At 36.0% G+C, this 12,145-nt stretch overlaps 1 protein-coding gene across 5 annotated transcripts in view; it reads right to left on the reverse strand.

Moving 5' to 3' along the window:
- Positions 1-12,145, reverse strand: part of Trim44 (tripartite motif containing 44) — a 112,619-nt gene that overhangs the window by 41,531 nt on the left and 58,943 nt on the right. For 3 of the 5 annotated variants that reach the window (XR_013437623.1, XM_078046232.1, XM_078046230.1), the window contains one exon: positions 3,107-3,294. The exons of the other annotated variants lie outside the window; for them this stretch is intronic. Coding sequence is in view for 2 of the 3 variants with exons in the window: in XM_078046232.1 (XP_077902358.1) it covers positions 3,156-3,294 (139 nt within the window). In the remaining variant the exon portion in view is untranslated. The remainder of the gene's footprint in view (positions 1-3,106; positions 3,295-12,145) is intronic. 5 annotated transcript variants of the gene reach the window in all.

Raw genomic sequence — 12,145 nt, forward strand, 5'->3', positions numbered from 1 at the left:
TCACTAAATAAAATACAAAATAGGGCTGGGGATGTGGCTCAGTGGTCAAATGCCCCTGAGTTCAATCCCTAGACACGCTCCCCCCCCAAAAAAAAATCAAATGGGTGCCTGTTATGATCTACAGCATACAGGGTCTGTAAATGAGACAGCTTTTCACCTCATGACACCTATTTCCTAGTGAGGAAGAAGGAAAACAATGAGTTAAAATATATGACACCTTTTCATGTGGTGACAAGTATATGAAGAAAACTGAAACGGAGTAAGAAATAAAGGTGTGAAGGAATAATATTTCAGCAGAGGACTGGATAAAATAAGAGAATGGGTCACATGAAGATCTGGGGATGAGCATTCATTCAGGCAGAAGGGCCCTGACACAGGAGGTAAGGGCACAAAGTCCCTGATGTAAGCAGGAACTCCAATCTGTATGAAGTAGAGTACGAAAGCAGTGTGGTTCATGTGAGCACTGGGGTGAACGGGCAGCATAAGGACACAGAGGGAGACAAGACTTGTCTTGCATGGCTTTGTAGGCCTGCTTTCCCCTGGGTATTTCTGAAGCAAATTCTAGGTGTGACACAATTCATAATTCAAGAATTACATGATCTTCTTTGTACCCTGAAATTTTGTTCCCTTGAGCTTCTATGTGAGAAATGGAATGGGAGTGGGGGTGGTGGGAAGGATGAGTAAAAGTGGCAACAGGCAAAAGGCAGTAGGATCTGTGGAGAAATGATGTGGCCTGGACAAGGATGGAGGGATGGAGGTGGTAGGAAGTATTTTGATTAGCAGATTGCCTGGAATATGAAAAAATGGAAAGAAGATGATAAAGGCGCATCCTGGATTGGGGTTTGGACAGGATGATGCCTTTTACTAAGATGCAAAGTCAAAGATGATAGCATTTTGGAAAGAGGAGAAAGCAAGGGTTGTTTTGAACAAAGGTACTGATAAGAGCCAATACATGGGATATAGAATAGAAGGCCTTTTTAAAATCCTGCCTCTTGGTACTTTCAGTTCTAACTGGGAACCTTGGACAAATCTCTTATTCTCAATCAATTCCCTCATCTCCCTAATATACAAACAGCAAAACCACCTCTCAGGACTCATAAAATAAGAAAAGAAATGTCTGTGTACACTAGTAAATTATAAAAATGCAGAATCAAATGATTGTTTAAATAATTTATATTTGAACCTCAGCTGTAGACACAATTATATCGTCAGAAATACCATTATAAGAAGACCTAACTCTATATAATACAATCCTATTTCACTTGTTTAATACTTCACATTTCTAAAGAGTACAGCACATCATTTACATTTCTTATTTTTTCATATACTCTCACATAAATTATCTTATGTGATCATTCACACAGAGTGGGTAATGCCTCTGAGATTATTGATAAGAAAATTTAAAGACAGACAAGTTCTATTGAAGGCCTGAAATCCTAGTCTCATTGTTTCTGCTCTTGGTCTTTAAGTCAGAAAACTGAGATACTGTTGAAATTCCTGATACACTGAATGCTGAGCACTTCTATGATCATTTGTGGGAAACAAACAAATAAACAAACAAAAAACTCTATTCCTTAAATATAGTATTTAGCAGTTTGCAAAATATTTTTATATATATTATTTTTCTTGGTTCCTTCCAACATGTGGTAAGTGGATAAGAGCTACTGGATGTAAGTGGCACTATTATGAGATAAGGATAAGCCTATTTTAATATACTGGCTCAAAACTAGAAATATGTCATTACTGTACACTGCTTTGTACTTAGTAATTTTTTGTGACTATCTCATTCGGTCCTTCAACCTGTGTTTAAGGGAGTACTCTGTGTTAGACATAATGTGCTAGATTTTTGGTGTTCAGTGGTACCACAATTTCGTTCTTGTTAAAAATATAAAGGAATTAAACTGTTAAGATTAAAACTCAGAACAGGGCTGGGGATGTGGCTCAAGCGGTATCACGCTCGCATTGCATGCGTGCGGTCCGGGTTCGATTCTCAGCACCACATACAAACAAAGTTGTTGTGTCCGCCGAAAACTAAAAAATAAATATTAAAATTCTCTCATTCTGTCTCTCTCTCAAAAAAAAAAAAAAACAACAACAACAAAAAAACACAGAACAGATGGAATTATGGACAACCAAGTTTGGTTGTTTTTAGGTTAAAATCTCAGTCTGGGGTTGTGGCTCAGTAGTTGCACACTTGCCTGGCACATGTGAGGCACTAGCTTCTCAGCACCACATATTAATAAATAAAATAAAGGTCTATCAAGAACTAAAAAAAGAAAAAAAATTTAAAATCTCCACAGCTCTTTGTTACAAAACTTAAAAAAATTAAAATCTCCACAGCCCTTTCTTTCCTACAAATGTGCATTAGCTTCATTATTTGTAATCTTGATACTCTATTTATGGTAGAAATAAACCATATCAATAATAGTATAAAATGGTATATGAGTCCCAGTTATTTGAACTAAAATATAAGGAGATTTCAAACTAAAGAGATATGAACTCTTAACATTTCTTCTATCATCTTTCTAGATGGCAAATCATTAGCAACTGGTACCAACATCTGGTACAGAATGAACAGCACTCTCCATATTATATTTTGAGGAACACCACTTCTAAAGGATATTTAAGTGAAAGGAGTTAAAAGAGTTTTCTGTTCAATAATTTTGGGAACACTGGGATAAACCAAGTAAACATTCCATTATCATAGGATACTCTTATAAGACTACTGTAAGTTTTTATTATACCATGGAGCCTTTGGAACTCCCAAGAAGTAGGTAATAAATAGCTTTTGCTCAACTTATTGGACCATGGAACCCTAGTTTAGAGAAGAGCCAATCTACAACTCAAATAATTTCTTGTTGTCTCATATACTCAGGAAACCTTATATTGATTTGATTTCCATTCATAGCTGCATGTTATGTTCAACTTTGGAGTGCTGATTTCTTAAGTTAGCAGAGAGTTGCGCAAACACAAAATAAATGTATGCCCATGGAATGTGAAGGAGACCACTTGCTAAAGGGACTGCATTTGGTTTTGCTTTCTACTATAGCCCAACACCAAGCACTGCCTGGAATATTGTTGACCCTTGATAAAATGTGTTAAATACCTGGAAGAAGAATGGATCTTGCAGAAATGACTGAAGGCTTGTGGAGATTTCAAAGTGGATGGTGAATTTTTCTGACTTCATTGATTTTGATTTCTTTTTTTAGACTTCTAAGCAATGCTGAGTTTATTTTGTTGTAACAAAAGGTAGAATTCTTCCAACAGCATTTTGTATCATGACCCTGTTCTAATCTAATAAAAGAAAGGTTATATGCTTTTTATTGATGAGCAGTACATTAATGAGAGCTCCTTGAAATAATCCCATCTCCATTACCAGCAAAATTACATTTCCAGTATAATTATTATGTCAGTCAAAACTTCCAATTTTTTTTCTTTTTGGTGCTGGCGATTGAATCCAAGGCCTTGCGCATGCTAGGCAAGTACTCTACCAACTGAGCTATATCCCCAGCCCAAACTCTCAAATTTTGATATTATTTTGCTTGTAAATCAACTTACTAGTTTGACAAACGCCTAAAAATTGTGGGTAAGCTCAGAGTTTTAAGTAATGATTATCAATCTATACTGGTCTCTTACTCTAATCTCTGTATATTTTCCTACCAGACAGAAGAACTGGGCAACTTTTATTTTCTATAAAGGGTCTTGAAGTGACCAATGAGTCTCCTAAAAATGTATTTTAAATTACATACACTACTTAAATTTCTAGACTCTTACTTGAAATTCTAGAACATAAACTCTTTGAGGACAGACACCATGAATGTTTTGTTCACAACTGTATCCTTATTACCAAAGACAATGCTGGGACAAAGGTGTTCCATAAATATTGATAAATGAATGTTACATTTCTCCTCCCACTAAGATCCATTGTTTTAAAGTAAAATCCCATCTTCCTTCTCTCTCTCATATACAAAGAAATTAAGGGGAGTTTTGTTACACATGATAGAATCTTTCTTATGAAAAATACATACATCATGGAATTTTGGTAAAAATAGATCATTCAGAATAATTATGGGCAGTTTCTCTTTGCAGTTTCTCTTCATTGTGTAATGTCATGAAGCCACCAACCATTAGCCTAGTCTGAGCCATAGAAAATGTTAGAAAAAAATCATGATCTGATCGAGCTAATTTCATCTGATAAGGGCTTGGGACATGGGGCTAATCTTGACCTGTAAGCCTGACAGATTTCAAAAGCACAAGAGAATATTCTCTAATGTTACTCATTCAATAACTTTTATTTTGTAGCTTATAGAATTTTATTAGAAAAAATATTATTTCCCTTTTTATTATAAATTGTCTGATTTTGTTTTATACTGGTACTATGATTTCCTTATAGAGTAGTATATATTCTATTTTATTAAAAAAATCAATAGGACAAGAGAATTCACTACAATATCTTATTAAACTTAGTTAAAGTATTGAGTATCTCTGTGTCTGCTATGAGAATAACAGTACCTTCTTCCTAGGCTATTGTACGGATTAAATGAGTTAATCATACATTTGAGTGCTTTAGTACAATCTCTGAAGGACTGACAGACTAGAAGTCATGATAATCAAGTACCTAAACAATTTCATCACCTCTATAAGTCCTCCTTTTATTTTCTTCCTAATAAGCTACTCTTCCTCCATTTTCCCCATTCACAAAAGTAGAAATTCACATGTATGTTTTATGGGTCACATTTTATCCCCAAGCACAATTCTTCCTATAAAGTTTAGACAGCATTTCCGGATTGTTTCTGGCTGAGTAATGTCATTCATCTGGGCCCCTGCATTTCTTTTCACAACCTATGTAACATTCCTCTTTATTCATGTGGTTCCTAAAAGAGACTAGTTGGCTGGGGGGACTTGACACTTACTTTTAGTTTATCAAAAATTTCTAACCAGAGGGGATGAAAGCTGAATGCCAGGGGCTTGCTGGGCTGGAGCATCTGTGCCTGGCCTTTTCATTTCATGCAACTTGCCAGTAATTGCTAAGTTTTCCCTCCTGCAACAATTATCCCCCATTTCTCTCCCCTCCCCCACCCCACCCCCAGTTAATTATCAGTTCTGGAATTAAACTGCTTGCTTTTTCTACTGTTGCTATGGCAACAGTTGGCCTGCACCTGCCACTGGGTGAACAGTGGCTCTTTCAGAAGAAGCAATAGCAGTTGCTGGCCCCACAAAAGCCAGGGAGTAAACTAATGTTTACCTGTCTGGGGAAAGAAGTTGCTGTTCATTCCACTTTAGACACTTGCCAGGCAAGCTACACCTCAACTTTCTTCTCAAAATGTTGATATTCAATAAAGAAATGAAAAAAAATCAAATAAAAACGCCAAATCCCTATTGACTTATCACAATCCTATCCATCAGCTTTATTTATCTTCAGCCAAAAAGTTAGAAGATAAAAATTTTCCAGTTCCTGACAAAGGCATTACAGTATAAAGGGTGAAAGTACAGAATTTTAAGCCTGATAGATCTGGGTTCTGACCCTAGGTGCATCACTTCCTAACTGTATGACCATAGTTTAATCACTTTTATAGTATCAACTTCCTCAAATACAAAAAGAGGGTTAGAATAACCAAACTATATAGAATTGTTTTAAAGCTTTGAAATAATATATGTAGGTCTAGCTCAAATTCATTGTTATTGCTGATTAACTATTAATTTTGAACAACCCTGAAAGTTTAGACAAAGTTGGCATCTTGGTCAGTTTTAATCCTTGTTCAAATAACAATACCAATACCTCAGGTGAAATAAAATGACACACTGCTCACAGCATATAGACCAAGATGCATCTAGTAACCAAAGTGGATGAGAAATGCTTCTTTCTCTGATTCCATTGCAATTCTGTCAGCTCCTCCTTCTCTGCACTGTTTTTTTTCATGCTTAATCTCACTTTCCTTTAAATAGAATTGATGGAACTAGAGTGTAAGAAGGAAGGAAAAAAATGCTCTGCATTTTACAACCACATTGTAACCTATAGGGAACAACTGGCAGTAGTGCTAAGAAGCAGAGGGAGTGAGGCATTTATATAAGAAAATATTTTTCTTTCCTGAAACCCCAGCTTCTGATTAAGAAAATAATTCTTTCATGAACCTACAATGACTTATATGTGGTCATGGGTACAAATAAGTACATTTTGGACCATCACAAACATTTACCATCTAGAGTACCCCAGTTTTATCTCAGCCTTTGTTAGCAATTCTTAAAAAGTTCTGATGCCATCTTCTTATAATTCCAAATTGAAGAAAACTTGCACTTATTGACTAAAATTTAAAGCATCTTGAAAAGAAAAAAGAAAAGCAAAACCTACCAAGCATGTGTTCCTAGCATCTGTTACAGATGCTTGCTGTAGGGTAAAAAGATGAATGCAGTTCAGCCATACAGAGCTTACAAAAAAGGAAGGAAGCTTGGGATTTTAATTGGAATCACATTGAATCTGTACAGCACTTCAGGAAGTATGGCCATTTTGACAATGTTAATTCTGTCCAAGAGCATGGGAGATTTTTCAATCTTCTAAGGTCTTCTTTAATTTCTTTCTTTAGTGTTCTGTAGTTTTCATTGTAGAGGTCTTTTACCTCTTTTGTTGATTCCCAAGTATTTTAATTTTTTTAAGGCTATTGTAAATGGGGTAGTTCTAATTTCTCTTTCAGAGATTCATCATGAATGAATCATCTTTTGATTTATGGGTATCAATTTTATATCCTGCTACATTGATGAATTCATTATTAATTCTAGAAGTTTTCTGGTAGAATTTTTTGGATCCTGTAAGTATAGAATCATGTCGATGGCAAAAAAAATATATAATTTCAGTTCTTCTTTTCCTAATCATATCCCTTTAATTTCTTCTGTGTAATTGCTCTGGCTAGAATTTCAAGAACTATATAATAGAAATGGTGAAAGAGGGCATCCCGTGGAAGCTATGGAAAAATGGAATTATTAACCTTTTGCCTGCCTTTTACTGGGAAGAAGCAAGAAGATGCTTGAGACTAGCAGATTTCTCCTAAAATGAAAAAGACACCAAGAATAACAATTTTGCTATGAATGCCCACAGGTGAAGAGGCATAACCAAGGACATCAAATTTAGTTATTCTTAAAACACAGACTGGAATTTTGTGACTTCCTAAAATCTATTCTTAGTCCTTGCCAAAAATTACTATGAAAACAAATAAGGAAGAAGAGAAGTAGGCTGTGGCCAGACTCCTATTGGATCTACCGCAGGAATCAAAGTCATTCTTTCACATTAATTTAATTCTTTGACTAACTTTTAAGTAAAGCATCTATGGCCCTCTATTTGGAAAATGTTGTGCTTTAACATTGCTTCTCTCCATTAATCATAAGGAATTAGTTAACTATTTTCCAAATTTTATTTTAAATTAGAGGAAAACAAGAGATGTCAAAATAGGCATGTAAATAAAACACAAATCAAATGAACAATTTCCTTTCACAACTACGTTATCTCAGTTTCTTATTTTTCTATCTAAAATAATAAAACCAAAAGGAGAATATTTTCAATGCTTCATAGCATATTTGTCCTTTAAGTATAAGATATGAGATTCTGATTGGGAAACTGAGGCACAAACAATTTACCTATAACAAATCATGACACATGACTATAGCAAGAAACGATTAAGACCCAGAAGTCTGTCTGAATTTCTTGGGATAATGCTGCAGTCATGAAGTAAAGTATAACAGAAAATACTACAAACTTTTGATACCTTGGCATAGCATACCAGACTCATTATAAGCTGGATGCACCTACCTGTTAGTCTCATCTCCTGCACAGTCCAGTCTCAGAGTTACCCATTAGTCCCCACACAGCATATGCATTTTCACTCCTCTGAGCTTTTATACTCAGGATGACCTTTCTGTTCTATTTGAAAATGTCTGGCCCTACCTACCTGTCAAGTGCCAGAAGAAACGCCATCTGTTCTGATTTTTTTTTATTCCGAGTTAGCTAATCGATATATTTATTTTATAGAATTATTTATAGTGCAGTGATTAAAAGTTTGCACTCCAGAGTCAGACTACTTGAGTTGGGATGCTGGCTCTACCAGTTTTTAGCCATGTGATATCCTTAATATATAACCTTCTTGCAATGCAATATTTCCATCTCAGATGAGAAATAATGAAGGTAATGCAACAACTTACTAGGACTGTTGTAAGAAATAAATGATCTAATATATTATTAGATCTAATATATTATTACTGTTGTAAGAAATAAATGATCTAATATATTAAAATATCTCCTCTCATATAGCTGGTATTCCATAAATGCTTCTTTCTAGTAATTATGACAATAATGATTATCCTATATGTAAATATAAAATTAAAGTTAAACTTCTCTCTTCAACCTAGACTTTGAGATCTTTAAATGTAGGAACAAAATAGGCCTTAGTCATCCTCATGTCCCTGAGGCATAGTAATGGTACTGGCACACAAACAAATTAATAAAGTCTTTTCAGTCTAAGAGGTTAGGGAATAGAGCTCCTACTGGAAAGTATTATCTTGATGAGCTCTGAGGTCAAATATATAAACAAGATTAACCTGCCAATCATGGTAACTACTGTACTGGATGGCAAATAAAAGTTGAACTGTGTAGGTTCAAAAATGTAAAGTGACACCTAGGACCCTTTCTACTGGGCCTTCTCCTTAGAATTATGGAACCAGAAAAGGGCAGGCAGATGTATGGTAGAGTACAGGCTTCTCCTAGATAACATTCCTATTTGAAGGCAAATGCAGTAAATCAGAGGCACCTAGGTTGAATTTTCTAGCTGCTAATAGATTTTCTGGTTAATAAACCAACATGCACAATATAAAGTTGTGACTCTTACAGCAAATTTCTAAAAATCAAATACTTTAACAAGGAGGCTTACATTTGACATCAACAAACTTAGGTGTTGGAACCTCACTCTGCATAAAATGCAGCCCTGCAAGTTATATTTCATGTCATCAATAATAGAGTCATTTTCTTTGGCTTCCAGATAGGGATTCTGAAATGAAGATGATGTTAAACAACTAAACCATAAGTTTGCAGTAAGACAACAGAAATTTAAGACCACTGACTCAATTCTATTGTATTTCTATAACCTCTAGATAGTCAAAAAGAGAAATGTATATTCAAGAAAATAAAGTTATTCATTTGGGGCGGGGAAAGAGTATCTAGCATACAGCCTCAAGATAATTTTTTCAAGAAACAAAATTGAGATTAAAAATCTACCAAATTATCTCATCTATAAACAGATTTCTTCCACTTCATATCTGATGCAAGACTTGTGTTCCTTATCACAATTATATCCCCCAAATGAGGAAGAAGTGGGAGTGAGGAGAAATGAGGCTAAATTTACATGAAAATTAAATGACTTGCCTAAGGTCACAGTCAGTCAGTCAGTCAGTCAGTTAGTGGCAGAATCAAGAATAGAAGCCAGGTTTGCTGACTCCTCTGGCTCTTACTTCTTCAGAATACATTTCCTGTAGGATCATAGAATCAGCATGGGTCACATTCATACTGATCTCAGCAGGAGATTTTGCCTGAATAACAGCCAACTTTGAAGATGAAAAATTCTACAGAAGTTCCAAGAATGGCTGTTACTATTAAAAAGCCATTTTCCTCTTAGTTTAAAAAAAATCATAGAAAATCTCAATAGCAAATCAAAATTTAATCCTGATCTTGCTCATTCTCCTCTGAGCACAAGAGTTTAAAGGTCTTTCCCTCTGATTTCCTTCCTCTGCACAACTGTTTTCCCACCAGCAGATCATACTGCCATCCCTTCTCCTCCAATATATATTACTTCTCAGCAGGCTCTGGCTGGAGCAGGGAAGGAGCCAATCTGTAGAGGGAGCAAACACAAGATCTCCCATAATAGCATAGAGAAGACAAAAAATTGCTGCCAAAGTGTAAATTGCTTTTTTGCTTGAGGGAAAAAAATCACTCTGGGCTTCAAAGACACCCTATTATCAAGATGACTCCACTGCAGTCAATATCCATGTTCTACATATTAGGGCTTTTGCTCCTTCAAGCCCTCCGAAAATCTTTGCCAGCTACATGAGTGTATGTCATGGATTTGAAAAGTAAATTATCACATGAAGAGCAACAGGCAGCAGCTGTTCTATGGGGTCAAAGGAAAGCTTGGTTAGCTGCTCCACAGAGAGGACCTCTTTTGCTGCTGAAGCTCAGAGGATATTATGTGAGGATGAGATAAAGAAATACATTTGTATAATGGTAGAGGATAAGGAGAGAAGTCGCTTGTAAAAACAAGAAGCCACAGCAATTCAATGTCAGAACAAGTTAAAAACTCACAGATTAAAAGAACCAAACAAAAGTGATCCTTTGAGTCCTGTGTGTGAATCCTCTTGGCTTTCATACAGGGTCAGAGAGAAGTGTGTTGGTCTCTTGGAGATAGTCCAAAGAGTGGTTGAGTGTATGAGCCCTGAAACCAGACTAATTCAGGTCTTGCCTCTGGCTACTTACTGGACTCGTCAAGTAGGGCAAGTTAATCTCTCCAAGCATTTACAAATTTGACAAGTGAGTTAACTGCATCATAAACCTTACATGAGGATTAAATGAGAATATACAAAAGTACTTTAGACTTAATAAACTTTCAATAAGTAGTGGCTAAAATGATGATGATGGTGATGACGATAATAATTGTTAATTAACAGGACAGCTATACAATAATGCTCAGGTCCAGGAACAGACAAGACCAAAAGCCCGGTATTTGTTCACCTCATATCAAATAGCTCAGGAAATCAAAAGAAGGCAAGAAGACTCCAGCTGGCAGAAATGGAGGAAGATCTATTGTAGGAAAATATATTTCCATAGGACAGGAATATTCCTTTGTTCCTTCCACTGATTGAAGACCAACTGAAATCTATTTTTTCCTCTACTCTGTAGAGAGTAAGAAGAGGTGGAAATAATGTCAGCAAAGGACACACTAGGCATACTAATGGGCATACTAGTAGGCATACTAATCCAAGCAGAATTTGAACTCAAGGTCTCCAGAGTCATTCCTCATCCATCTTCTGTGAAGAGAGACCCACATTTCTTATCTGCTACCCTTATGCATCAACTATCAGTAATACAGAAGTTGCTAGAACAAAATTTTGTTTGTCTTGTTGAAATGGTAAAGTACATATCATAAATGAGAAATTTCATATGAAAGGCAATCTGCCCTGAAGTGCTAATTGGTATAAATTGGGCCAAATGATAGTTAATACAAATAAACTGAATGGAACCAACAAGTATAAATTTGACTCCTCTTCCCTCTTTCTGGTAAACTGGAACATGCTCTTTAAGAGCTCAATGTACCAAAACCCTAAAAGGGTTTTGTCAAGTCCCAGTCCAGGAGAAACCTGCTGACAACCATGGCAGCCCAGCTCAAGGAAGACAGCTTGACATTTTGGTTGCTAGTAATAAAACTCTATGGCTCACCACTGCCTTGTCAAAGTGGCACGAAGGTATCTACAATTAAACTCCAGAGTCAGTAGTTCATACTAAATAGTATCTTTGAAGAGAGTTAGTCTCTTATTAAGGTCCTTGTATTCTTTTAATCAATGTGGCCAGAAAGATGAATGTGTTCAGCCTAAGAAAGTTCTCTCATAACAAAAATGCCATTTGCATCCTGTGGAGCCTGTACATTATCTCTGCTAAAGTATTTTCTCTATTATGGTCTTGTTTAAACTCTCTTTCTGGGGAAAGAAGATGTAGAGCTATGTTTGGCCTGGATTTCTAGATTTTAAGGAGCTAGAGCTATTCGGGACATAGAGGTACACGCCTGCAATATCAGTGGATTGTGAGACTGAGGCAGAAGGATCACAAGTTTAAAACCAGCCTCAACAACATAGCAAGACCCTAAGCAATTCAGTGAGATCCTACCTCAAAACAAAAAGTAAAAAGGGCTGGGATGTGACTCAGTGGTTAAGTGCCCCTGGTACCCCCTCCCCGCAAAAAAAAAATAGGAGGTAGAGCTAATCTTGAAAACAGAAGAGGTGAAATGCCAAGAAGAATCAAACATCTATGCAAAATGGTAAAAACCTTGTCAATAACCAGAAGAGATACTGATTTAGGTTCCCATCATTGGTAGCTTAATGATGTGGTTTAGATGTAATT

The sequence above is a fragment of the Ictidomys tridecemlineatus genome, chromosome 4 (assembly GCF_052094955.1).
Source record: "Ictidomys tridecemlineatus isolate mIctTri1 chromosome 4, mIctTri1.hap1, whole genome shotgun sequence".
NCBI classification, from domain to species: domain Eukaryota; kingdom Metazoa; phylum Chordata; class Mammalia; order Rodentia; family Sciuridae; genus Ictidomys; species Ictidomys tridecemlineatus.